General features: G+C 56.1%; 2 protein-coding genes across 4 annotated transcripts in view; one reads left to right on the top strand and one right to left on the bottom strand.

Moving 5' to 3' along the window:
• The window catches only part of TMCO4 (transmembrane and coiled-coil domains 4), a 100,819-nt gene extending 88,638 nt beyond the window's left edge, over window positions 1-12,181 (top strand). For all 3 annotated transcript variants that reach the window (XM_040229438.1, XM_040229439.1, XM_040229440.1), the window contains 2 exons: window positions 924-1,041; window positions 11,043-12,181. In XM_040229438.1, the coding sequence (XP_040085372.1) occupies window positions 924-1,041; window positions 11,043-11,450 (526 nt within the window). In that variant the 3' untranslated portion in view covers window positions 11,451-12,181. The remainder of the gene's footprint in view (window positions 1-923; window positions 1,042-11,042) is intronic.
• HTR6 (5-hydroxytryptamine receptor 6) lies at window positions 12,150-26,792 on the bottom strand. Its single transcript, XM_040229442.1, has 3 exons — window positions 26,079-26,792; window positions 14,951-15,109; window positions 12,150-14,748 (listed from the first exon to the last, which is right to left on the bottom strand). Exons 1-3 carry the CDS (start codon window positions 26,790-26,792, stop codon window positions 14,293-14,295), a joined length of 1,329 nt encoding a protein of 442 aa, XP_040085376.1. The 3' UTR covers window positions 12,150-14,292.
• Window positions 26,793-27,703: the final 911 nt, after the last annotated feature.

Raw genomic sequence — 27,703 nt, 5'->3', positions numbered from 1 at the left:
TGCAAACCAGAGTCAGACTCGGCCTAAACGAAAGACAGCCTGCTGTGCTGAGTAGAGTTCCAGTCCTGGAGGCTGAGGGGGAACAGAAGTGTCCACGTGCATGGACCTGCGGGGGGACAGGGCCCAGCATCACCCCGGGCGGGGCGCAGGGGCTCGAGGGGCAGCGCTGTCGCATGGATCCTGTAGACCAGGCCTTCTGTGGACACGGCTCGGTGTACCTGAAGAATCAGGCTGCAGAGGGTCCGGGGTTATCCTCTCCCGGAGTGTAGGGCGGAGGTCTGGCTAGGAGTGATGGGGTACAGAGCGCGGGGTTCACAGCACCCCTGAGAGCGGAGGAAGAGTGTTTCAGGGCTGTGACCCACCTGGGGGTCACCCTGGCCTCCTAGTGGCTGAGGGCAGGAGGCTGCAGGCCGGGCCTGTCTCAGTCCCTCCCGTTCACAGACAGATGGGGGGGCCCCAAACCCAGAGTCCCAGCCTGCAGAGCATGTGTCCTAGACCCCTGTGGTCCTCTCCCCGAGACAGATGTCCTGCTGCCTGTCTTTGATCTCCCCAGGAGCCCCGGCCCAGCCACCCTGGGGAACTGGAAGCCCACAACCAGCTGAGAGCGTCCCTCCCAGCCTCATGCTGATTTCTGGAGAATGGCGTGCGGTTCCCTCCATCATCCACTCAGCAGATACTGTCTGTTGCTCGTCAGCGCTCTTCTCTGCTCCGGGGAGCCGGCAAGGAACCAAGTGGCTTCCCCGGAGCTGCCAGGCCCGGCGGTGCTCCCAAAGCTTCGGCGCCTGCAGCTGCCCCCGCCGTCCCTGGGCTCAGCGAGCCCCGGTTTCCCACAGAAGCGCCCATGCCGCCAGGCTCGCTGGGGCCAGGCCGGGCCCTCCTGAGGCTGACGTCCACCCCGTCTCACTGCGTCCTCTCCCCCGCAGGGCGGACTGGCTGCTGAGCTTCGTCTACCGCACGTCCTCCGTGCGGCTCCGCGTGGCCGGCCTGCAGCCTGTGCTGCTGCAAGACAGGAGGGTGGAGAACGTGGACCTGTCCTCCGTGGTGAGCACCCCCGTGCCCCCTGGGGCCGACTTCGGGGGGTGGGGACAGTGCACATCTTACTCCAGCCCAGCAACCCACGTCCCAGGGACACAGGCCCCGGCCCGGTCCACCCCAGATGAGAGAGATTGTAAGAACTCACTTGGGAAGCAATAAGTCCTGTTCACAGGCACCATGCCTGTGCCAGGGCAATGCCCCCAGTCTCTTGGCACATGTCCTCTCTAACCTGCACATGGTCTCAGGGCCAGGCATCATTATCCCCATTTCACAGATTAGGAAACTGAGGCTTAGGAACGTTCCCATCATACAACGCACAACCGATAACCTGGATTTGAACCTCCAAAGCCCATGTTCTTGTCCCTACATTACTGCCCTCTTTCCACTCCTCCCCCAGCTCCTCCTCCCACAGCCCTCACTCACTCCCCGAGCCCAGATTACTAGTCAGGACAGTCTGTTTCTTCGGAGAGTAACCGGAACAACCAGAGGATACACGTGGAAGCATTCAGGCTGGACCAGAAGAGAAGCACCTGGCTGCCAGGCTGTGACGCGTGGAGCGGGCTTCCCGGGTGGCGCTAGTGGTAAAGAGCCCGCCTGCCAGTGCAAGAGAAGTAAGAGACGTGGGCTCGACCCCTGGGCCCGGAAGATCCTCTGGAGGAGAGCATGGCAACCCACCCCTACCCCTAGTATTCTTGTCTGGAGGGTCCCGTGGACAGAGGAGGCTGGCGGGCTGCAGTCCATATTGCACAGAGTCAGACACAGCTGAGGTGACTTAGCACACACGCACAGAACCTTGGCATAGGGAGCAAGGAAGGGGTTTAATTTGTGACAATATTGCTTCTGTTTGATGTGTTTGGTTTTTTGGCTGCAAGGCATGTGGGATCTTGGCTCTCCCACCAGAAATTGAACCCACACCCCTGCATCGGAAGGCAAAGTGTGTTCCAAGGTCCCTGGCCTTTGACTCATGGAGAGTTTATTTAAAATGCAGACCCCGGAGCCCCGCTGCCCAGACCTCCTCCATCAATCTCTAGAAATGGAGCCTGCATATTAGACATTCTCCCCAAGGACTCTTCCACATCTCAGATGAAGCAGGGCGGACGGCCCAAAGCATTCTTGCTGGGAAATGGGGGGGACCCACCCCAGCAGCCACACAGACCTAATTTGGGTTTCTAGATCCATTTTGCAGGCTTGCAGGAACCTCATCTCCCCTCTACATGTCTGTCCTAGAGGGTTAATAATAGCTTTATGTACCGACGAGATGCCCAGCTCTGCCCTGGTCCTATTTCAGTGTCCATACCCCACTGTACGGATGAGCACTCTGAGGCTTTGAGAGGCTAAGGGACTTGCCCAGGGTCACTCGGCAGGAGAATGGCAGAGCAGGACTCAAGCCCAGGTCTGAAGCCAGTGGGCATCGCCCCTGGTTGGGTAGATGTGGGAACCAGTGGCAGAGGCACCAGCTGCCAGGAAGAGGAAGGGGTGAGTCGGGGGCTGCAGTTACATCTTCAAGCAAACTCTACCAGGGGAAGTCGTTGCAATCAAAGTCCCACGAGAACAGGAGCTTCAGTTTCCAGTTACTACACTACCACCTGCCATTTATCAAGTGCCAGGCATTTCCCAAGCATAATCCAGTTGCCCCAGGTACCGCATAAGCGTGGTTTGAGCCAGCCACACCATCCTGTCTGAAAGCAGGCAGACCAGGCCCCTCCCTGGGCATCTGAAAACTCCCCTGGGGAGGGGTACCCAGGACGGCCTTGGCTCCTCCATTCAGTTTCAACAGCGGCCTGGCCAACAACACCCCCCGAACACACACACACACACTGCACCTCATGGTGGGGGAAGCTGGGCACCCTGACCCCCACCAGCACAGCTAATGCCAGGTTGCATGAGGTTTTAGGGGTTTTTTGATTTGCTTTTTAAAAAAAATTTTTTTTTTGATGTGGACAATTTTTAAAGTCTTTGTTAAATTTGTTACAGTGTTACTTCTGTTTTATGCTTTTGGTTTTTTGGCTGCAAGGCATGTGGGATCTTGGCTCCCCGACCAGGGATCGAACCCACATCCACTGCACTGGAAGGTGACGTCTTAACCACTGGACGCACCAGGGAAGTCCCTGGTTGCATGTTTGTTAAAGCTGAACTGAGGCCTGAAGAGAGCACAGGGGGTTCTAGCACAAAAAAGTAAAACTGGAATGTTACCAGGCACTGCCGGCCCCGGAGCTCATGGGCCGTGACCTTGCCCTGAGGACCCCTGGGTCTCTCACCCAGCCTGTCCCCATCTGGCGGGGGCCAACTTGTCCTGGCTCATATCTTTACTCCCCCAGACTCCCAGGGCCCTGGCTCACAAGTCCTGACCCACCAGAGGAAGGCAAGTGAATCAGCCCCGTGTCTTCCTAACTGGCAGCTTTGGAGGCTGATGTTGGTCCAAGAATAAGAAGAGTTTTAAGGCTCATCCACCCATGAAACTGATCACTCCTAGTTCAAGAGGCAGTCGTCCCAGGACAGATAGGAGCTTCAACCCCTAGTCATCTCTTTAGATCATCTTTACCCCTGAGAGACTTGCTTCATGCGATATCAACCTCACAGCAACCCCGTTGAGTAGGATGTGGGCATCCCCAAGTCACAGACTAGAACACTGAGGCTGGAGACAATGGGCTTCCCTGGTGGCTCAGACAGTAAAGAATCTGCCAGCAACGCAGGAGACCCAGTTCGATTCCTGGGTTGGGAATATTCCCTGGAGTCGAGAATGACAACCCACTCCAGTATTCTTGCCTGGAGAATTCCATGGAAGCAGGAGCTGTGGGCTACGCTAAGAGTCAGACATGACTGAGTGAGGCTTGAGAGGATAGACTCATGGAACCAGAGTTGTAGATCCGGTCTCTGAAAGCAGGTCCGGAGTCTGTGCGCTCCACCTTCCGGTGGGAGTGCAGAGAGCTTGGCTGACAAGACTAGGAGACCACCAGACTCTGATGCCCCCTGGCCCGTGTCCAGGGGTCTCTGTCCTGTTTTACTTGATGCCCCACCATGCCAGGAGTCTCCCTCTGCCACAGGAATCAAATGTGAAAAGCATGGCTGAAATTTCCTTTTCAATGAAAATTTCCTTGAAATGCTACAGAGCCCTTGAAAGATGCCGATTCTGCCCTGGGAAGCCTCTGAATGGGATGTAGTGGGAAGAGCACAGCTGTCGATGACAGGGAGGCCTGGCTCAGAACCCACCTCTGCTGCTGGTGTGCTGGCTGTGTGACCTTAGGCCAGTGACTTAACCTCTCTGTGCCTCGGGTGCCACATCCTAGAAACAAGGGCTACCACCTACCTTCCAGGGTGTGTGCGCGATGCTTGGTGCACAGGAGGCCCACCTTTAATGCTAGTCCCCACCTCCCCTGCCCCCGTCTCCACCTTCAGTTCTGCCCCCAAGAACAGCAGCTACAGAGATTCCTCTCCGGGCTCAGATGCCTTCATGGCAGCCTCCCAGCTCCTGCCTAATAATAGCTCTTTATCGCATTAGGATGCATCAGAGAAAGCAGTGCTTTCCTTTTCTGGGTAATTAGAGGTAATTAGCATTGCCTTCGTGCCGCCCTCCTATTTTCCTTGAAAATTCTTGCTGGAGGAGACGTTGCTGGCAACAGAGTCCTCATGACTGCTGTTGGCAAGCAGAGCCTGCCCCGTGCTCAGGGCTGAGACCTAAGGACCCGCCTTCTCCCAGCCGGGCCCACGTGGGCAGAGCCCTCCGCGTTAGCCCAGCGGCAGGCACAGGACACAGACCTGGTCTGCAGAGGCTCCTGACCTCAGGACAAGCCTGAGCAGGGGTGAGCCAGGGTCAGGCTCTGACACAGACAGAGGGCATCTCCAGGGAATGAAGCAGATGAAGGCTAGGCTGCCTGACGCTCTTTCAGCCTCTCCTGTGTGGGGATTGGTTTGCAGCAGTTGGGAGTTTCTGCCTCCCCAGGGACCACCTCATGAGGCTTCTTAGGGAGCAGAGATCCAGTCAAGGGTCTCTGGAATCTTGGTGTTCCAGAAGAAATGCCAGCTGACTTCTAGGATTTAGCCCAGGATTCAGCACACAATGGTGGTGGTTTAGTCGCTCGGTCATGTCCGACTCTTTGTGACCCCTGGACTGCAGCCCGCCAGGCTCCTGTGTCCAAGGGATTTCCCAGCCAAGAATACTGGAGAAGGTTGCCATTTCCTTCTCCAGCAGATCTTCCCAACCCAGGGATCGAAGCCGGGTCTCCAGCTTTGCAGGCAGATTCTTTACCAACTGAGCCACCAGGGCGCAAAATAGACACTCAATTATTGTAACAGTAGCCAGCGCACCAGACCCTGCTCTGCACGGGTTACAGACCTTACGTCACTCGATCCCCATAGCTGTCCAGTGAAGTAGGAAGAATAACCCCATTGTACAGGTATCAGTGCAAAGAAATAGAGGAAAACAGTAGGGTGGGAAAGATTAGAGATCTCTTCAAGAAAATTAGAGATACCAAGGGAACATTTCATGCAAAGATGGGCTCGATAAAGGACAGAAATGGTCTGGACCTAACAGAAGCAGAAGATGTTAAGAAGAGCTGACAAGAATACACAGAAGAACTGTACAAAAAAGATCCTCACAACCCGGATAATCACAATAGTGTCATCACTCACACTCACCTAGAGCCAGACATCCTGGAATGTGAAGTCAAGTGGGCCTTAGGAAGCATCACTATGAACAAAGCTAGTGGAGGTGATGGAATTCCAGCTGAGCTATTTCGAATCCTGAAAGATGATGCTGTCAAAGTGCTGCACTCAATATGCCAGCAAATTTGGAAAACTCAGCAGTGGCCACAAGACTGGAAAAGGTCAGTTTTCATTCCAATCCCAAAGAAAGGCAATGCCAAAGAATGCTCAAACTACCGCACAATTGCACTCATCTCACATGCTAGTAAAGTAATGCTCAGAATCCTCCAAGCCAGGCTTCAGCAATATGTGAACCGTGAACTTCCAGATGTTTAAGCTGGTTTTAGAAAAGGCAGAGGAACCAGAGATCAAATTGCCAACATCCAATGGATCATCGAAAAAGCAAGAGAGTTCCAGAAAAACATCTATTTCTGCTTTCTTGACTATGCCAAAGCCTTTGACTGTGTGGATCACAATAAACTGTGGAAAATTCTGAAAGAGATGGGAATACCAGACCACCTGACCTGCCTCCTGAGAAGCCTGTATGCAGGTCAGGAAGCCACCATTAGAACCGGACATGGAACAGCAGACTGTTTCCAAATCAGGAAAGGAGTACATCAAGGCTGTATATTGTCACTCTGCTTATTTAACTTATATGCAAAAGTCCATTATGTGAAATGCTGGGCTGGATGAAGCACAAGCTGGAATCAAGATTTCTGGGAGAAATATCAATAACCTCAGATATGTAGATAACACCACCCTTATGGCAGAAACCAAAGAAGAACTAAAGAGCCTGTTGATGAAAGTGAAAAGAGGAGAGTAAAAAAGGTGGCTTAAAACTCAATATTCAGAAAAGTAAGACCATGGCATCCAGTCCCATTACTTCATGGCAAATAGATGGGGAAACAAGGGAAACAGTAGCTGACTTTATTTTTCTTGGCTCCAAAATCACTGCAGATGATGACTGCAGCCATGAAATTAAAAGATGCTTGCTCCTTGGAAGAAAAGCTATGACCAACCTAAACAGCATATTACAAAGCAGAGACATTACTTTGCCGACAAAGGTCCATCTAGTCAAAGCTATGGTTTTTCCAGTGGTCATGTATCGATGTGAGAGTTAGATCATAAAGAAAGCTGAGCGCCAAAAAATTGGTGCTTTTGAACTGTAGTGCTAAAGAAGACTCGAGAGTCCCTTGGACTGCAAGGAGATCCAACCAGGCCATCCTAAAGGAGATCAGTCCTGAATAGTCATTGGAATGACTGACGCTAAAGCTACAACTCCAGTACTTTGGCCACCTGATGCGACGAACTGACTCCTTGGAAAAGACCCTGATGCTGGGAAAGATTGAAGGCAGGAGGAGAAGAGGACGACAGAGGATGATAGTTGGATGGCATCACTGACTCGATGGACATGAGTTTGAGCAAGCTCCAGGAGTGGGTGATGGACCGGGAGGCCTGGCATGCTGCAGTCTGTGGGGTCGCAGAGTCGGCCATGACTGAGCGGCTGAGCTGAGCCGGGCGGGTATAGAAACCGGGGCTACAGCAGGGCACTGCATGTGGGTGGCAGAGCTGGGTGAACCCAGAACCTCCCTGAGCCGGGACTCTTCACCACTGCGTTCACACTGCCTGTGTTCACACATTTCTGTGGCTTCTTGTCAGTGACCTCCAGCCCTCAGCCATTAAGCCTGTGACGTATATTATCTCATTGAATCCTCACAGCCAGCCCACGTGGTGTATGTATCTTTAATTGGCCCCATTTTACAGAAGAGGAAACTGAGGCCTGAGAGGTAAAGGTGCCCCCAAGGGGTCTGATAGTCTTGGAAATGGTTGGGAGATGGCAGCAGCTTTGGTTTGGGAAGTCGAGGTGTCTTGCAAGGCAGGAAGCAGGAAGCCCTGCGGCCCCCTCACCCCGTGTCGATAAGCCTGAGCATCTGCAAGTTTCAGGGCTGGGTGTGGGGCGTCGGGTCCTGCCCTCCCCCACACAGTCTATCAGAACAGAGACCGAAGCTAGCAGACGCAAATGGTGGCACGTTGTGAGTGTTGTCACAGGGGAGCCCCCGAGAGGGTCTGTAACCAGCATGGGAATGCCAGGGAGCCTTCGCAACGCCAGGGACATCCAGTGTGTCTCCCCGCAGGTGGAGGCCCTCCATCGAGGTGGCAGGGAGACGGTCTTGGGCTACAGCCTTTTTGTTTCGCTGCTCCGGGCCTCAGTTGCGGCACTCAGCGTCTTCCCTCTTAGTTGTGGCGTGTGGGATCTATTTCTCTGACCAGGGATTGAACCCAGGGCCCCTGCATTGGGAGTGCGCAGTCTCAGCCTCTTGACTGCCAGGGAAGTCCTGGAAACTTTATCCAGCGTCAGCCACAGCAGAATGCTCCTCTGCACAGAAGAGGTTCTTCTCCCGCCCACCTCACTCCTGCTCTCCTGTTCCCCCAGCTCCCTGTAAAATTAGAACTTTGCAGCCAGTTCTTTCTCCCTCTCCATCTTTGCAGAATAGCAGCTCAGGGGCCAGGGTTGGCTGAGGCCTGGACCAACCTGTGGCCAAGAAAGGCCAGAGCTGTGCATTCTGGGGCAGTTGCACAGTGCAGTTTCCACCTGGCATCGGCTGTGGCCACAGATACCTCCCTTCCTTCCTGTCCTGCCTGCCTCCACCCAGCCCTAGTACCAGCCCTTTGCCAACATTGAAAAGGTATAAGGAGGCCATTCTTGTTTATCCCTCTGGGTCTAGGTTTCTGCTGGCTGGAATTCAGATGTGATGGCTTGAGCTTCAGCAGCCATTTTGGGTTCCCAAATGGATCAACCCAGCTAACTCCCTACCTTCTATCTCTCCTTCCAAGAAAACTAAAGTAAAGGAACTCATATGCATGGCATACCTACTGTGTACCAGGAGCTGCACCTTGTGGTTTGTATTATTGCTTCCCACCACTCCCATGAGATGAGATGGGTATCACTAACTCTAACTGGGTAATGTCCCTTTTTAAAAAGAGGTTCGGGTCATATGGAGCAGAATAGTTCCTGCAAAGTCCCAGGCCGTTGAACTCTTTTAGCAGATATTCAAGGTATGCAGTATCATGGCCCTCATTTTTACAGATGGAGGAGCTGGTGTTCAGGACATTGTACAGACTCACCTCGTTACTAGTAAGAGACAGAGGCAAGTCTAGAACCCCGATTTCCCTGATTCCAAACTTAGGTGCTTTCTAGCACCATGCAGCCACTAATGTCCACCCTCTAGGAAAGGATGCCTCCCTACCTTGACCTCCACCCTGAGCCCAGGGATCCGAAAAGCCTCTTCTGTGTGTATGCACGTGTGTGTCTCACTGAACGGTCTTCGAAAGCAGTTGCACAGCAAACAGCAAGAGGGAGGCAGGTTCTGGTTATCATGAGAAAATAACAAAGTCGCGCGGGGGCTTGTCTTCTGTGCTATTGCGCGGTCGCCAGGCCGGCCCCGTGTGCTTTCTGGTCAAGTGGGAGTGCCGGCGCTGCCGGCCGGGCCTTTGTGCCATCTCCTCGAGTCCCAGCCAGCCTCCCCTCTGTTCTCTGTCTTCTTTTTAAACAAAACCTTCCTCTTCAGCCTTGAGGGATGGTCCGGTCTTGTGTTTGCCTTTGGCACTAGAGCAGGCCCCCTAAGCTGGCTGGGGAGACCATGAGGCTCCGTTTCAGGGAGAAGATTTGCGCGAAGCAGCTTCCACAGTCAGCCTCTCAAACGCTGCATATGGCCACGCTCTTCACAGGCTGCGTGTCCTTAGGCAAATCAGCGCCCTCCTCTGGGCTTCTCTCTTCTCATCTGTAAAACGAGTATGCTGTTTAAGGTCTTCCCCACCACACACTTGACTTTCCGTGAAGAGAGAAGGTCTGGATTCAGACCTCAGCTCTGACATCTGTGTGACCCTGGGCGGGTCCCTTTATCTCTCTGCCTCAATTGCTTCATCTGCAGTTAGCACCCAATACCTGTCAAAGGAGTATAGCCAATAAATGTATTTCCTCCAATGTATTAAGGACCCGCTGCGTATCAGGCATTGTCCATTATCAGTTAGGCATCGGCACTCCAGTTACGCCCCTATTTTTCAGTCACTGACATATATCCCAACACAAAAATAGAGAAGTCTCTTTTCTCTCAGGAAGGGAACTGGCACTTCTTGACCCTTGTGTTAATGAAGATTCTGTCCATAACAGAGGCCCAGATGAAGTGGCTTAAACACACAAGAGATGATGCTGCCACATAGGAAAAAGCCAGAAGAGGCATTTCAGGGCTGGCGTAGAGGCTCCACAGCCTTCAGGGGCCAAAACTCTCTGTCTTGCTACTCTGCCATCCTTACGTGGCTCACGATGGCTGCTGAAGCCCTGGCCATCCCGTCTGCTTTCCAGCCAGCAGGAAAGAGGAAATAGGGAGAAAGCAGAAGCATTCCCCCTTTTAAAGAGACTTCCAAGGAGCACCGAATAACGCTGTGCTTCATCTCATAGGCCAGAGCGCATCACCGTAGTACACTCTACAGCCAGGGAGGCTGGAGAATATGTCCAGCTATCACTTGTTGTTCTTATGACTAAGGGGAAGGAGGAGAGGGGATTGTGGAAAGCCCCGTGCAGTCTTTCTAGCCATAGCTCTATTTTCGATTTCAGAACTATTTCTGGGGGAACCTTCAGAGCAACCCTCTGAGGTACTCACTCTTACTGCCCCCATTTTACAGCTGAGGCAAGTGGAGGCCAGGGGGATACAGGGCTTGCCCATGGTCCCTCAGCTGGTGAGCCACAGAGCCCTTCCACTGTAACCGAAAGCTGCAGAGAACAGGAACTGCCACTCCAGACTTCTATCAGGAGGATCTTTCCTGCCCCCACAGGACCCAGACTCTGTAGAGAAGCTTCCTTTTGTTGTTCAGTAGCTCAGTCATTTCTCTTTGTGGACTGCAGCACGCCAGGCCTCCCTGTCCATCACCCACTCCCGGAGCTTGCTCAAACTTACGTCCATTGAGTCGGTGATGCCATCCAACCATCTCATCCTCTGTCATCCCCTTCTCCCACCTTCAATCTTTCCCAACATCAGGGTCTTTTCCAATGAGTCAGTTCTTCACATCAGGTGCCCAAAGTATTGGACCTTCAGCATCAGTCCTTCCAGTGAATATTCAGTGTTGGTTTCCTTTAGGATGGACTGGTTTGATCTCCCTGCTGTCCAAGGGACTCTCTAGAGTCTTCTCAAGCTTCCTTTATCTTTATTTAATAAATTCTAGAGCAGCCTTGAACCCAGAGGCTTCCCACTCACTCTGGATTGGAGAATCATCAAGGGTTGGAGTGATGGTGTTGGCTGACACAGGGAGAGGCCCAGGGGTCCTGGGAGGACTGGGCTCTGCAGTGCTCACTTCCTGCCCTCTTGCAGGTCAGCGGCCACTTGGACTATGCCAGGCAGATGGACGTCATCCTGAAGGCCGTGGGCATCCGCACCAAGCCCAGCTGGGACGAGAAGGGACTCTTGCTTGCCCCAGGCAGCCTGCCCCAAGAGGAATCCCACCAGGCGGCAGCCGCTTCTTCATCAGATCAAACCACCAACCAGGATGGGCAAACCCAAGGTCCCACATCCAGAGACACCCCCAAAGAAGCCATACCCCCTGACCTCCGCCAAGCCCAGGTGCCAGCGGGACTGGACCAGTCCGAAGGGGCCTCCCTTCCTGCTGCTACCAGGCCTGCTGAGAGCCCCCCTCTCTGCAGCCATGGCCTGGGCGCCAACCCACTGGGCTGCCCTGCCTGTGTCCGTGAGACGCAGGGCCCCTCCCCTGGGCTGGACTGACCCGAGGAGAGTCACCTTCCCAGACTGCTTCATGGAGCACCCTCTTACTCTGCTTCACCGGCTCCCCCGCCACGAGCTTTGGAGATGGAGAATCTCTACCACTGCCTTTACTAAATTGAAGATGTTGGTACTGGAAGGACAGGGGCTTGTAAGGAGACACTGTCCCCTCCCCGAGGAATGGAGGCCAGAGCTCCGCAGAGTCAAGCCAGCACAGTACGGGTCCCTGGGGCTGAACTGGCTGGGCACCTCCTGTGCTTTGGGTCAGCGCTGGGGGTCGATTGCCTGTCCGGAGTTCTCTGGAGCCACCCTGCCAAGCTCTCCAGCCTCAAGGGCCTGGTGTCCGCCCACCCCTCCAACCACTGTCCAGAGCTGTGCTCCAGCACACAGGCGCCATGGGGGGTGGGTCCAGTGGGGAGTGGACAGCTTACTGTCTCTGCCCTTGGGAGATCTGATGAGATTTGCCGCATGCAGCCATCCAGGCTGAGCCCTACACAACCACAGGAGCGGCCATCAGAAACATGTGACGTGAAAGCCCCCCTCAAAGTTAGCCACAGGGGGGCCCTGAATATAATGGTTACGGAGCAGTGTGCACAAACGCTGGATCAGCAGGCAGTGTGGACAGGAGCTGGGCCTGGGACAAGAATGAAGTATGTGGGGGAATTTCCTATGGCAGAAACAAAGGTGTGATGATCATAATAATAGATAATAACACTCACTACCACTGAAGTATTTACTGTGTGCAGAGCGCTTTGTACGGATTGTCTCAGCTGAGCCCCTTACAACAACCCAGTGAGGTAGGTACTATTACTGTCTTCATTTTCACCGTCAGGCCCAGAGCGTTTAGGGAACCTGCCCGAGATCACACAGCTGTCAACCTCCAGAGCCCGAGCCCTTAGTCACTGTAGCTGCACCCCTGAACCCTTCCTCCTTGGTGCTCTCACTGGCTCCGAATGACAGAGCCAGAGATGACCCCTCCCCCGTACTGTGCACTCGGGGAGGCCGGAGCCCAGGCAGAGGGAACGTTGACAAGCCCGGGAGGAGGCAGCTGGGGTTGGAGAGAATCGGGGGAATTAGAGTATTGGAGCTGAATTGGCCCTCGGGGGATGTGTGTTTGTTCCTTCAGCAGACATTCACAGAGCCTGTTGGTCCAAAGCCCTGCTGATCACACAGCCTGCTGCTGTTGGTCCAAACCGCTCATGTCACCCACGGAAGACTCAGCCCTGAGAGAGGAAAGGACGTTGCTGAGGTCCCAGAGCAAGCTCGGGCAGAGTCTGGACCAGAACACAGGACACCCGCACCCAGAGTCTCTTCCCACTTCACCAGCGGCTTCTCCAGCCCGAGTGGCCCTTCAAGCAGATTCAGTCCACACCGCAGTCACTACCTCAGCTAGGGCTTATTGAGAGTCCACCGGGGCAAGCCTGGGGGTAGAAGGGGAGCCCAACAAGCACCGTGGCCCCTGCAGAGCCAGTGGCATGGCCAGAATGGAGCCTCCATGCTCAGTACCACGTGGAGGCCCCTGGGATCGGGGTTGGTAGAACCTGGTGGGAAGATGGGAGGGAGGCAGGCAATGGAGTAAGAAAAACCTCAGACTGAAAGGGAACCTAAGCGGGTAAACTTTGGGAACCAAGAGTTCCCTGTCAGAAAAACAAAAGTAAGTCCTGTGCCGGCGTCCACTTGCCTCCCCCCAGGGCACCTGCCCGTACCAGGGATGGCTTCTCTACAACTCTGCTGACCCAATGCCCACACCTGCTTCCCTCACTGACCCCAGGGAAGGCCAGAAGGCAGCAGGAGAGGGACTGGTTCTGTCCTCATCAGATGGTTCCCTTCTAGGCCAAAGGAAGCCCACGGTAGGGAACACCCCTCCTTGATCTTGAGCAAGAACCCAGCAGCTACCCATGTGCCCCCAGGAGGGGCAGGGCAGCAGCCTAGCCAGGAGTTGGGGAGACAGAGTCAGATCATGGGCTGCGGGCCGGGGCTGAGGAGGAGGAGGAAGGCAGGGGTAAAAAAGTGGGAACTGTGGCCCTTCCTGGCCCTCCGCCAGGGGCCAGGGGATTGGATGGCCGGGAGTTACAACAGCAGCAGGGACCGCCCACTAACCAGCTGCCAAGTGCTGGGCGTTCTGTGCCCATAACACCCTAGGAGGCAGGCATCATTTCCCCATTTGCCTGTGGAATACCAGACTCAGAGGTTAAGCAACTTGTACAAGGGCTGGAAAGCAGTGAAGCGGAGGTTCAAACTTTGCGTGCCTGACTCCCAGGCTCAGATATTTACTATGCAGCACGTATATCCTGAGAGCCTGGCTGGTCTGAAAACTGTCTAGCCAGACATCCTCAGGTTAAGGATCCCCTGAGCCAGCACATCTCAAACCCTAACGTGCACACGGTTCACCTGGCGACCAGCAGGTCTAGGGTGGGGCAGGGGCGTGCACTTCTAACAGGCTCCCGGAGCGGATGCTGATGGTCAAGGCCCGCGGAGCAAGGGATCTGGCCCAGCGCTGAGCCACCTCTGCAGACAGAGGCATGGCTCCCACGCAGGCTGATAGGATGTGCAAGGGAGCTGGACCAAGAGGGCCTTACCCCACTCCCGGGAGTCCTCCAACCCTGCTCTACACACACACACCAGTTACACTCAGTGGTGAGGCATCCTGGAGAAAACTGTCCTAAAGCCAGCAACCAGGCCTCCAGGTTGGAGGCCCATGGTGTGCAGGGGGTGCTGACTCAGTGCCACCCACTGGAGCTCAGAATGGCTCCCCAGAGGACCTGTAGCCTCCTGGTTTTAGCCAAGAGCTGTTCCAAGGCCTTGGGGGATCTGGTCCCATCCAGTCCAGCACTCCATGCCTGCATCAGTTTGTGGGGGTCCCAGGCGGACGCGGCCGCAGCTCAGGCTCCGTGCGATCGATGCTGAAGAAGTTGACTGTAGCAGCAGCCCTGGCAGGAGGGGGCGGATCCCGGGTGGCCTCGCCAGGCAGCAGCAGCTGGGCCGTGAGCCGCGGGCCAGGAAAGCCCCTGGAGCCCGAGCCCGAATCCGAGTCCGAGTCTGAGTCCGGCGGCAGGGGCAGGGGCAGCACGTGCTGCAGGCTCAGGCCGGGCCGCGCGCCGCTGTGAGAGGTCCGCACGGAGGGCGAGGCGAGGCCCAGCTGCTGTTCCCGGGGGCCGCGGGGACACGGCAGGAGCCTGCCCAGGGCCCGCCTGAAGTCCCGCATGAAGAGAGGGTAGATGATGGGGTTCATGGTGCTGTTGCAGTAGCCCAGCCACGTGAGGACGTCAAAGAGCCCCAGGGAGATGCAGCCACACACGGCCTGGAGGGGGCGGGGGGACATCCTGGAGCCGGGCGCAGGGCACCCCACCCAGCGTGGATGGGACAGACCCACAAACACGTGCACTCTGAGTGGCTGCCCGCCCCCCTCCCTCCCCAGCTCTGGGGGTGCGGGGTTGGCGGTGGTGGGATTCGGGGCCTCCCCAGCAAGGCGGGGACTCACCCACCCCCAGCGGTGGCATTACCTGGACTATGTTGGCCACAAAGAAAGGCAGCCAGGTCACAAAGAACATGCCCAGCAGGATGCCCAGGGTCAGGCTGGCCTTCAAGGCCTTCCTGCTATGCTTGCTGGCTAGACGCCGGCTGTCAGCTGACTCCACCCCTGGGCGTGGGGTCCTGGGCACCTGCAGAGAGGAAGGCCACGTGACTTGTCTGCGCCTCTTCCTGGCCCCAGACCGAGCCTTAATCCTAATTCCAGGCCGAGCCCTTAACACACTCAGCCTTGACCCTTGAATGGGCTCCAGCTGTAGTCCTAGCCTGAGCCCTGACCCTGACTCCAGGCTGAACCTTGACCTTGGCTTCAGAGTGAACCCTTCAGCAATAAGCTAAACTCTGCTCATGGCCTGACCGCTGATACCTGCCACAGATTGAGCCCCACACAGCCACAGTCTCAGACTGAGCCTCCAGCCTGGGCCGGACTGGGCCCAGCTTTAGCTCCAGACCGAGCCTTGATCCCAGAAATAGACAGCCTTTGTCCTGGTCCTGCACCAGGCCCTGGCCCTGACTAGCAGTGCACAGGGAGCTCTAGGAAGGGCGGTGAGACTTCCCAGGGGCTCGTGTTCCTGCTTGTTGGACAGTGTCGAGCGCTGTGCTTTGCAGGGAGTGTGGGCCTCCTGAGCTGTGGGCTTTGCGTCTGGACGCAGTGTCGTCCTGCACTGCACTTGGGCGCTTCAAGAATTAGCTGCAATTGGACAGTACTTGACGAAAGAGGACAGCTGCTGCGCGAGGCTTGACAACCTCTTTGCCTGTGAATTGATTCTCTTCATGTTTTGGAGTGACAGTTTTGCACCACTGTTTTCATGATCCACAAAATAAAGTTTATTTTGAAAACATGTGCCCCAAACAGATGTGTGCAATTAAATATCTTATAAATCACTAGGGACGGGAGTGACCTTGGTATTTTAAACTTGGATTTCACTGTGGACTTACAGACATCTTCATTCCCACTCAGGGATTTCACGAGCAGGAGCTGGGAGAAGAGGAGGAAAAAGGAGAGGCTCCACAGGAGACAAGGCCTGAGGGGCTCGAATGTGACTTTTATAAACTGGAGACCAGGAGTTCCAAAACATAAAAGGCTCTCTGTACCGGATGACCCATTAGCCCAGCAGTTCTCTTAATGTTTTCAACTCTGTGAGCCCACTGAAATTCAAATGAAATCTACACAACTTACTCCCCAGAAAACAGCTTGTAAATGTTTACAAACACACACACACACATACACACACAGAAGAAAAAATTTCCCACAGAGCCAGAGAGTTCAGAGACCACTGCAAAGTCCATCCCTGAAACCCCTAGGAATCTACAAAAGCTGCAGCGTGAAGCCCTCCTTTAAACCATGTGTTGTAATCAACTTGGATTTTCATATATCCGCTTTACACAAAGTGAAACCCACCTATGTGGACAGCTTATGTAGATACTGGGGTGAGCGTAATTCACTGGACTATGAAAGGGTATGTGTGCTGCCTGGGAATACCCCTGGGCTTTAAAGGCCAGAGATTCCCCCCAACACTTCCTAAACTGTGCGAGAGCCCAGCTTAGCTCTTGAGGCAACCAGAGACAGGTTGGGGAGTCAGGAGGAGGCAGGAAGAAAGGAGCCAGGTTCCCAGGCAACCTTCGCAGATGGAAAGGGGTGGAGGCAAAGCCAAGATGCATGAGCCCCAGGGAGCATTAAAGCCACCCCCACCCCCACCCCGACGTGCAGGAACTCCCCCTCCCAGCCTTGTTCTAGCTTGTCTCTTCAGGGTACCCAGGCTTGGTTCCTATCCAAGGTGCTGAAACCCCAGCTGCATGCTGTCCTTCTGTAGGATCTGGAATGGTGGTGGGCAGGAGAGCGGAGACAGGCACCCTGTAACTCCTGCTTTTCGATGTATTTGTCCAGGTGAAATCTGGTTAGACAAATATCAAGGTTCACACAGGGGAGCCTAAAAGAGGCTCTTGATTCTTCCCACTTTCTTGGTGGGGCACAGAGGCGAGAGCTGGGCTTTTAAAACAAGTGATCAGGCTTCGAATCATGCCTCTACCACTCACTCGTGATCTTGAGAGAATCAGCTTCCACATTTGTCAAATGGGAGAAACCGCTCAGCTTATGGAGCTGCCGTGAGGCTGCGGATAATACGCACATGCTGTGTGCTGAACACGGAGTTAATGCCAGCACATGGCAGCCCTGATATTGTTCAGTGGTGTGTGGATGAGGCTGGGGAAGTTTGTAGTGCCCTCGGGAGCCTGGTCCTCCTGCCAACAGCTCAGACTTTCCAAAGCAGCGCAGACCTCAGGACAAAGGCTCTGACTCCCTCACTGTGCGGCAGCCAGGGAGAAAAGGAGGGTCTGCTTTCCCTCCCCTCTCATTCTCTCTTCTCCAGAGTGGACCCTCTGGCTCCTGTGGCCCCATTGGTCAGCCTGGAGGGAGAGACTCCTGCTCCCCCAAAAGAATCTCCTAAGAGCTGCTCTGACTGTGGATTGCTGCCGTCAATGGGGACAGACAAGGGGAGAAGGGAGACACCATCTCCCGCAGGCCCCAGCCACACAGGTACCCCCTCACCCCTGGAAGCCTGGTGAGGAAGCAAGAGACAGCCATGATCTTGCCAGGGCTCTCAGGCACTGGGGAACCAAGGCACTCAGGGACATAAGACAGGGGCCATCATCAGGGGAGGGCGACCCAGAGGGGTCAACCATGATCTGAGGGTCCCTCTCCAGGCTTCCTGGGAAGAAATCTGCATTTTCCTGCCTCTTCTTCTCCCCAAAGAATTGACTCAAGAAAGCAGGCAAAAGGGAAGAAACAGGCTCAGCGAGAGTAGGGGGCCTTCCCAAGGTCACACTGTGCTCAAACCAAAGCACCACAGACCCCTACACTGTCAGCCCCACTCACTGAGTGCTTACATGCATCTGCTGCTGATGCTCATTCTGTCATCCGGTCTTTCTGGGAGGAAGGTATTATAATCTTCGTCTTGCAGACGAGGCTGAGAGAGGCAAAGTAACTAGCCAGGAGTCACACAGCAGACAAGAGTTGAGGCAGGGAATTAAAGTCACCTCCGGCTCCAGACGCCTTTTCCACTTTGCCATGCTGCTTCCGTTCTGGAGGATGACAGCCCCAAGCAAAACCCCACCACTCTCACCAGGAGGCCCTTGTGGAACAGGAGCCGAGGGCCACCGCCAGCCCACACCCTGGGGTCCGGGCAATGCCCTCCTGCTCACTTCCCTCTGCCCTGAAGCCACCTCAGATCCCTCACGGCACGTTCTGTTGTCGGCACGTCCCTTACGCCAGCACACACCTGTGGCATTTCCCACTGTCAGAGGGGGACAACTTGGCAGGGCCCTGCCAGGAGGGAAGCCTGCCTGCAGGTCCCTATGTACAGAAACAGCTGTACACCTGTCTGTCCACTCAGCAGAAACAAGGATGTATTCCGCAGCTCCATTCGTGACAGAAAAAAACTGGAAACAGCTCACAAGTCCATCAGAGGAGAGCGGTTAAGTAAACCCTGGTTTAGAAAACTATAGTGAAAGTCACTCAGTCGTGTCTGACTCTTTGTGACCCCAGGGACTGTACACAGGCCATGGGATTCTCCAGGCCAGAATACTGGAGTGGGCTGCCATTCCCTTCTCCAGGGGGGTCTTCCCAACCCAAGGATCAAACCCAGGTCTCCTGCATTGCAGGCGGATTCTTTACCAGCTGAGCCACCAGGGAAGCCTCAGAATACTACACAGACGTTTAAAGGATAGACGCATTCCCACCGTAAAGCACTGCACAGACGTCTAAAAGGATAGATACATCCCACCGTAAAGCACTACACAGACGTCTAAAAGGACGAATCAATCACACAGAAAGATCTCCACAACACAGGATCAAGTGATAACAGCAAGTTGCAAGACCAGAGAGACAGCCTCTGTTTAAAAAAAGACACAAAGCAAGGCGTAAGTTTCTTTAGGCACGTAAACAAACACACAGACCGGAGGGAAAGAGCTGGAACGACATGGAGAGACAGGAGTGGGAGGGCCTGGACGGGGCCAGGGGGCCTTTTACTTTATCGCTACTGATGACTTTTCATTTTAAAGTGGACTTACATATTCCCTCGTGTAATTTCAAATTTGTATGACCAGCTAACATGTGTGCGCTCAGTCACCTTGTGTCCAACTCTTTGAGACCCCACGGACTTGTAGCCCACAAGGCTCCTCTGTCCATGGGATTTTCCAGGCAGGAATACTGGAGCAGATTGCCATTTCCTCCTCCAGGGGACCTTCCTGACCCAGAGTTCCAACCTGTATCTCTTGCATCTCCTACAATGGCAAGCAGAATCTTGACCACTGCGCCCCCTGGGAAGCCCAGCCATCTAATCATAGTGTGAGGGTGATAAGTAGACGTTGGAGCTAGCCTGCCTGGTTCAAACTGTGACTCTGTTACTAAGTAGCTAAGCAACCTTAAGCACGGTACTTTACCTCTCTGGGCCTCAGCTCTCTCATCTGTAAAATGGCAATTCTCATATGACATCCACCTTGTAGGATTGTAGTAAGGATTAAATAGGATAATAGAAAGTTACTTGAACAGTGCCTGGTACATAGTAAGTACTGTGTGAGTACTGTTAGTTACTAAGTTAGTGGTCATGGTTGGTGTTTATTTTTGTTTGTATGCACCTCAGCCCCTTGATAATGGTGATGAGGCTGCTGATGGCAGCCACGGTTATTTCTGCCCCTAGGAAGACTCAAAGGGGTGAACTTCCCAGCGCCATGCATTTCACCATCGAGAGGAAAGGACAGAGCTAACATTTGTCAAGCAACAAGCAGCCACTGTGTACCAGGCATATATAAAGCATATCAGTGGTGCTTCAAACAGCCTCAGACGGTAACTGGGAGAGAGGGAGGCAAGCAGCTCACCTAGGGTCATCCCGCTGCAGTGAGAGAGAGGCAGGATTTGAACCTGGGCCCAGACAGACGGACAAGCCCCCCGCCCCGCCCCGGCTGCAGCAGGCTGCCTCGTTCAGGGCTGCGGCCCAGCCTGTCACGCTCAGCTCCACTCCTGCTCACCCCCTCCTCCGCCTCTGAGATATTTCTGGGATCACAGCCTCCTCTGAGGGGGAGGAGGCAGAGATGGAAGGGAAGACGGATCGCTGGGACAGAATGATGCATAGCTGGGTGATGGAGGGTGAAGAAAGCTGGGGGAGGAGGATCAGGAGGAGAAATGGAGGAGGGAGGGAAGAGGAGGACACGGGATGCAGAGGAGAGGGGCTGAGGCTGAGCCGAGGGGGAAGAGGAAGGGGGAAGATGGGCGGAGAGGAAGGCGTGGAGAGAGTGTGTGGCCACGGAGGCACAAGAGTCCTGGCAGAGAGAGCAGGGGTGCAGGACACGGGCGCCCAGCCGGGCGGCTGGCTGCTCCCCAGGAGGCTGAGCACCCACAGCGGTCCTTCTGGAACCCCCCAAGGGTGAGCACCATCACCACAGGGGCGCCCACCTTTCACACACACGCACACACGTGCGTGCACACACTTGCCCTGGCTGCATCTCACGGGCACCCTCACCACCTCTCAGGCCCGCCTCTGCACCCCCAGCCACAGCCCCTGCCTGACCTCTAAGCAGGACTCCTTTCTCAGAGCCCCTCGGGCTGGGAGGACCCGGCTGAAACCATTGAGCCAACCAGTGGCTTTCTAAGAGCACTCTATCGCATCAACAGGCAGATAGAGGCAGAGGAAGACGCTCCAGCCAGCTCGGCAACCACGTCTGAAACTCCAGAAGGGCCAGGACTTCAGGGACTGGGAGCCAGCCCCCGTCCCTCTGTGGGAAAGCGAGAGCCTGGATCGAGGAAGCAGCCAAGGGTTCAGTGGGGCCGGGATGGGGAGGAAGGGGGCCTAACACCCCCCCCCCCACCGCCCCCGCCAAGTTCTGCTCCTTCTCATCAGTTCCGATGGGTCCAGGCAATGAAAACACCTCCACCCCAGGCCGGATGCGCCACCTCAGGTGGCGAAAGAGGGTCACAACCCAGGAGGCCAGAGTAAGGCGGCCTCCCAGAAGCCACGTCCCCAAACACAGGCAGTTCTCCAGGCAGTACGAAACTAGCCGGCAGAAAGCTTGCTTAGGACCTGGGTGGTTTGGGAAGCAAGCTGAGCGACTTTAAGCTAGGTACTTGCTGGATGGTGGAGTCTGACACTTCCTTATTCAAATCAAGAGAAAAGGCATTCCAGAAAGCGGGAGATAGTCACACAGACATATTTCAGGCTTGAGAGGCCGAGAGTCATTCTGCCTCGGAGGCAGTGCGTGTGTGTGCTAAGTCGCTCAGTCGAGTCCGACTCTTCGTGACCTTACGGACCACAGCCCGCCAGGCTCCTCTGTCCATGGCATTCTCCAGGAAGAATACTGGAGTGGGCTTCCATGCCTCCTCCAGGAGATCTTCCCAACCCAGAGACCAAACCCTCACCTCTTACGTCTCCTGCACTGGCAGGCGGGTTCTTCACTGCTAGCGCCACGTGGGAAGCCCAGAGACCAAATGACCCATGGAGATGCCTCTCAGCCTCTGGTGTTATGACTTCCTCGATTTTGCAAACATACGCACAGGGAGTGATAGATTTTTGATGTTTACTAGAAGAGACACCCTTCTTATAAGCTCCGGAACCCTCATCATGATAGGGTTTCGTGACTTCCATCTCTCTCTCCAACTAGAACATAGATTTCAAGAGGGCAAGACCTTCTCAGACCCACTCATGCCCGCACTCACAGCCCAGGACAGCTCCCGCACAAGAGAGGTCCTCAACGGAGTTCCCTGGTGGTCCCACGGCTAAGACTCCGTGATCGCAATGTAGGGGCCCAGGTTCCATCCCTGGTCAGGGAACTATATCCCACAGGCCGCAATGAAGACTGAAATCCCATATGCTGCAACTGAGGCCCAGGACTTCCCCAGTAGCTCAGCTGGTACAGCGTCTGCCTGCCATGCGGGAGACCTGGGTTCAATTCCTGGTTTGGGAAGGTCCCCTGGAGAAGGGAAAGGCTGCCCACTCCAGTATTCTGGCCTGGAGAATTCCATGGACTATATAATCCACAGGGTCGCAAAGAGTCGGACACGGCTGAGTGACTTTCACTTTCAAGACACAGTGCAGTTAAATAAATAAACAAAAAGAGAAGTACTCCACACACACACAGCACTGAGGCAGTGAGTGAATGCGCTGAAAAGCGCAGGGTCCATCAGCTACAAGAACTGCTTCTACAAGTGGATGAGAAGGGAGAAACGTGAGCTGGGGGTGAATCCTGGGCTCTGTGGAGCACTGTGTCCGTTTCGTTCCTTCCATCACTGTGCAGTGAACACTCACGACCCTCCTTCAGATGCTGAGAATCCAGCAGTCAAGACAGGTCCTCACCCTCACAGAAGTTACATTCTAATAGGAGGAAGCAAATGCGTCAGTGATAAACGGAAAGTACGCGATTTGTGCTATTTGCTGCTGAGAACAACTTAGGAACTGAGGGCCGGAGGGGACCTGTGCAAGTGTGACCTTGTTACTAACCAAGCGGTTAGTGAGACAGGCAAGCAGAGGCCAGAGGAAAGGGATGGCAGTTAGGGGGAGAGCTGTGTGGTGACGTGAGGTTCCCCAGGCAGAGGCAACAGCAGGTGCAAAGGTCCTGAGGCAGGAGTGTGCTTGGCGCTCAAGGAACAACAAGGGGCCCAGTGCGGCCGAGACAGAAAGAGTGAGGGGATGGTGGGAGATGATGGAAAGGAGACCAGACAAGGGGCAAGGGATAACACGACATTTTTCTCTTTTTCCTTTTGGCTACACCTCCCAGCTTGTGGGATCTTAATTCCCCGACCAGGGATTGAACTCAGGCTCATGGCAGGGAAAGTGCTGAGTCCTAGCCAGTGGACCACCAGGAAATTCCCAGGGATCGCTGTGGCTGCAGTGTAAGTCAAAAGGAAGCAAGAATGGGCTCAGGAAGCCAGTGGAAGTTCAATGCAATAACCTGGGCATCAGATGAAGGGCTCAGCCACTGGTGGGAGGTGGGCAGCAATTGACACATGAGAAGTGGTCAGGGCCTACATGCGCTTTGAATATAGAAAGCACACAGGGTGTGCAGCAAGAGAAAAAGAGGCTGCCTCCAAGGCTCCTGGCCTGAGCCACTCCCATCAATTAGTCGATATAAAGAACACAAGTCAAGGACTACATATGGAGCCTGGGGAAAAAAATCCCAGATTCTGTTGTGGGTGAGGAAAGTGAGTGGCCCAGGCTGGAAGTCATCAGTATGTACGTGGTACTTCCGGTCACAGGATGAGATGAGCTCACTAAGGAAGTGAACGTAGAAAAAAGCAAGGAGGTCCGAGGACCGAGGCTGGGGAGTGCCTCGGATGGTGGCAGAGCAGGAGGGCCCAGCAGAGGAGACTGACAGGCACCGCCAATGCAGCGGGGCGCTGGACCCAGGGTGGTGATCCTGGAGCCGGGTTTCAGGGGCGAACCCGGGGCGCGTCACCGCCGGCTGCCAGCTCGACGCTCAGACCCGGGCTCTGCGCTTGAAACTCCCTGACCAGACGTGCAACCATGGACAAGTGGCCTCCCCTCATCGACCCTTAGTCCTCCAGCTGTCCAACAGGGACGGGGATTATTGGCCCCTGTGGGTGTCCGGGGCCTGCCCCAGTAGCCTAGTGGTAAAGAATCTGCCTGCCAATGCAGGAGACACAGGTTCGATCCCTGACCCAGGAAGAGCCCACACGCCACGGAGCAACTAAGCCTGTGAGCCACAACTAGAGAAAAGCTTGCACAGCAGCAAAGACCTGGCACAGACAAAAATAAATAAATAAAATTATTTTTTAAAAAATCCAAGGGTCAAAAAAAAAAAAATCCAAGTGTCAGCTGGTTAGCTTCACGGAAAGAAAATCTGTGTGTCACAGGCACTCCCATAACCAAGAATCTGGACCTCTCCACTCCAACCCCACCAAGACCAGCTCCACACCTCCTTAGTCATTAGGGCAGAGTGAGACGGGGAGATGACCTGGGATGGTGAATGAACACCCAACAAAATAACGGAGTCACAGAGTAGAACAGAGGCCTTTAGCGCGCCCTCCCAGCTCCTCTGGTTATGTCAAGAGAACGTCTCATGCTGATGGGCTACTCTATCTTTAACATCCCTCCAACATCTAACAAGGAGAAAGCAGGCCTTGGGCTCAAGCATCTCCAGCCATCCAAGCTGGACTTCAGCAACACTGCTGGGGCTTCTGCGGCCTCATTGAAGTTGTGGTTCTGATTACCTTCTATTTCTGGCAAGGATACCGATTTTACGTTAGTGAAAGAGATAAGAAGTTTTCTTGCTAAATAAATTCATGGAAGTAAAAAGATGAGACGATTCCAAGAAATTGCTAAGTACATATGGCTGCAGAGACTCGCAGACTGTGTGAGGCTGGGCGGCAGGGTAGCAAGGCAGATGCCTCGAGGCAGTTCCCAAAAGCCTGAAGGTTGGGAAACGCTCCTTTACAAGAACCCAGGGAGAGGGTGTGGATAGCCCACGGCAGCCATCCTGAAGCTCGAGAACCAAGTCAGGGTCACAGCCACCTGCAGAGACTGGAGAAGGTTCTCCAGTGAGTATAGATCTGGAGAGAGCTGGCTGCAGCCAAGGCCTCCTGTCCACCCAGGACGCCATCATCCTAGCTGATGGGCCTCACTGCAGGGGTGACATGAACGAGCCACATGGGGGCTGCCAACCAGGATGTCAGCCTCTCAGCTCCATCTATCCAGTAACCCCCACCCCCCAAGGGACCTGCCACCCTGCAGACATCTCTCACACCTGAGGCCACACCTAGAGGACACTGGAGAGCCCCGCTGGGACCTTCCTGGGGGCCTGTGGTCCAATTCTCTGGGGGTCGGGCCTGGCAGTCTGAACACCCAGCCCTGGGCAGAGAGGTACTAGGACGCAAGCGCTGTGCAACCCGCTCCGCTCTAGACACTGCAGGTCTGCAGCTAAGAGCACCCACCTCATTCACAAGGAGTCAGGGGACACCTCCTAGGCGTGGTGGAGCTTGAAACCCACCCAGAGAAGCCAGCCCTTGTGGGAGCTTACACACCAGTGAGGGAGACAGACAATGAACAAACCAACAAACTGGGGGTCGAGACGGAGAATAACAGGGTAGCGGACGGCGGGGCCATCTGCAGACGGGGTGGTCAGGGTGGGCCCCTGGGAAGGAGTAACCTGTGAACGAAAGAGTCAGGCAAGGACAGCCCCTGGGGAAGACCATTCCAGAGGGCGCAGCCAGTGCAAAGACCTGGGCACACAGTCTGGCGCCTTCTGGGAGCGTCAGAAGGAGCTGCAGGGCTGGTGCAGAGAAGCGGGAGTGGGTAGGGGAGGAAGTGCAGCTGGAGAGGCTGGCAGGACCACGTCCCAGGCCAGATCCTGGCCCGGCTCTCCTCTCCATCTTGAGAGCCATAGGGAGCCGCTGAAGGGTTTGGAGCCAAGGAGTGAGGGGACTGCCCTTTTGTTTCTCTTTGTGCAGAAAATGGACAGGAGTGGGTCTGGGATGGAGGCAGCGGGAGACTATCAAAGGCTCCCAGGTACGGGACTTCCCCGGTGGGCCGGTGGTTAAGAATCCGTCTTCCAATGCAGAAGACACAGGTTCAGCCCCTGGCTGGGGAGAGAAGATCTCATGTGCTGTGGGGCGACTAAGCCCCAGTGCTCCTGAGCACCTCATTGAAGACCTAGCACAGGAAGAAAAGAAAAAGGCTCCAAAGAAGCAATGGTGGCTTGGATCAGGAGATCAGGAAGGTGCCCTCGGGAACAACACAGGTATAGAGGGGCTTGTGAATGCATCCCGTGAGCATGAGAGGGAAAGTATTCCCAAGCTTCTGGGCCATGATGCCATTGGCCGTGATGGGGAAGATGGGTGAGGAGCAAGTGGAGAGAGTTGGGACCCCCTGGATGCCCTGTTGCACATGTTACCCTTGAGAAACCTGCCCACATGCTGGCGGGTCCTGTGGACAGCTGGGCATTGAGTCTGGCGTTCAGAAGGAAGATGGGCGCTGGGAATGACCACTCGGAAGTGCCAGCAGTTGTATACTGAGCTGTGGATGCCCAGTGGGCACCCAATGACTGCTCATTCCTCTCCAGCCCCCACGCCCGGGTCTCCCTGCGTGTCCTGCCCCATACCTGCAGCGTCTCCAAGGCCTGGCCGGCAGCGCCGGTGGAGAGGGACGCCACCTGGACGGCCTGCTTGCGGGCGGCCAGCAAGATCCTGCTGTAGGTGAAGCAGATGGCGCCCGAGGGCAGGAAGAAGGTGAGGCCCGACGCCACGAGGACGAAGGGCAGGCTGGCCAGCAAGCGGCACTGACCCGGCGCGGGTGCCCGCGCGCGGCCCGGCTCGTGCCAGCCCAGCAGCAGGGGCAGGAAGGAGGCGAGCGCGGCCAGGCTCCAGGCGCTGAGGACCAGCGCCAGGGCGCGCGCCGGCGTCATGCGCAGCTTGTAGCGCAGCGGCGACAGGATGAGCAGGTAGCGGTCCAGGCTGATGAGGCAGAGGTTGAGGATGGAGGCGCTGCAGCACATCACGTCGAAGGCGGCCCAGAGCAGGCAGAGGCCCCGCGCCAGCACCCAGCGGCCGAACAGCACGTTCAGCATGGCCGGCGGCATCACCACCAGCCCCACCATCAGGTCCGACGTGAAGAGCGACACCAGGAAGAAGTTGGACGTGTTGCGCAGCGCGGGCTGCGCGCAGATGAGCGCGATGAGCAGCGAGTTGGCCGCCGCCGTCAGCGCGATGACCACACACAGCGCGGCGGCCACCCAGCCGCTGCCCCCCGGTGCCCGCGGCGGCCCCGAGCCCCAGTCCGGGGTGCTGTGATTGGCGGGGCCTTGCTCTGGGACCATGGGGGCGGAGGGCGAGGACGTGAGGCCCCAGAGGGGTCCGGAGGAGGAGGCGGGGTGGGCGTGGAGGCTGGCTGGTGGGAAGGCGGGGATGGGCGGGGGACCCTCTGGGTCAAGGGTCAGCACCCCGAGGGGGATGGAGAGGGGATTTGGGGGCGTCCTTGGGTGGGATGCAGAAATACCTGGAGCAAACACCTGGGTAGGAGGTTTGGGAGGGGGCACCTGAGGAGCAGGGTCCTCTAGCAGGAGCGAGTGGCAAGTCAGGAGGACGGGAACCAGGACTCGGGGCCTGGTTGGCCGGGTGGGCCCAGAGCCCCTCGAAGGGGCGGGCGGTAAGATGCGTCGAGGGCAGGGACTCGGGGAGCCCGGGGCCACTGGGCGCTCTCCAGGCCGGGGCAAGCCCCTCTCGGCGAGTGGACATAGGTGCCAAGGAGGACCCGGGGTGCTGGGAGTCGCAGGGTGGGGCCCCCACGGGCCAAAGCCAAGCCCCCGGCGGGGAGCGCAGGTCTCGGACCCAGCGCAGAGGCACCCCGGGCTCGGGCAGACGCGGTCCCCGCGGCGAGCTGGAGGACGCCGGCCGGCCCGCCGGGAGAGAAGGACCCCCTCCCCACCCGGCCGCGGGTCTCCGGCCCCGCTCCCGCCCGGGCTCGGTACCTGGAGCGCTGCTCCGCCGCTGGGGACTGCGGCACGAGCCGCGGGCCCGGGAGAGGCAGCGGCGGCCTCGGGTCGGGCCGGCGCCCAGGGACCCGGGAGACGCCGAGAGGGCCCGGCGCGCGCGGAGGCGCGGGGGCTGCTTCCAGGAGCGCGCGGTCCCGGCGCCGCGGAGCCTGCGTCCCGCCCCGCTGTGGGCGGGCAGAGCCGAGCTCTGGCCCCGCAGGCGGGCGGGGTCCCCGGCACCCCTGTGCCTGCAGAGG

Source organism: Oryx dammah, unplaced genomic scaffold (genome assembly GCF_014754425.2).
Source record: "Oryx dammah isolate SB20612 unplaced genomic scaffold, SCBI_Odam_1.1 HiC_scaffold_27, whole genome shotgun sequence".
In the NCBI taxonomy this organism is placed as follows: domain Eukaryota; kingdom Metazoa; phylum Chordata; class Mammalia; order Artiodactyla; family Bovidae; genus Oryx; species Oryx dammah.
Note: the sequence above shows the minus strand (reverse complement) of the source record. Positions and strands in the feature narration are given on the sequence as shown.

Bases quoted from the DNA above. Each gene is read 5' to 3' on its own strand.
- HTR6 (XM_040229442.1), bottom strand. From the start codon at position 26,792: ATGGTCCCAGAGCAAGGCCCCGCCAATCACAGCACCCCGGACTGGGGC. The intron at 15,110-26,078 runs GTATGGGGCAGG...TCCTCTCTGCAG, and splicing joins AGGCCTTGGAGACGCTGCAG to GTGCCCAGGACCCCACGCCC. The intron at 14,749-14,950 runs GTAATGCCACCG...CGCCCCCTCCAG, and splicing joins TTGTGGCCAACATAGTCCAG to GCCGTGTGTGGCTGCATCTC.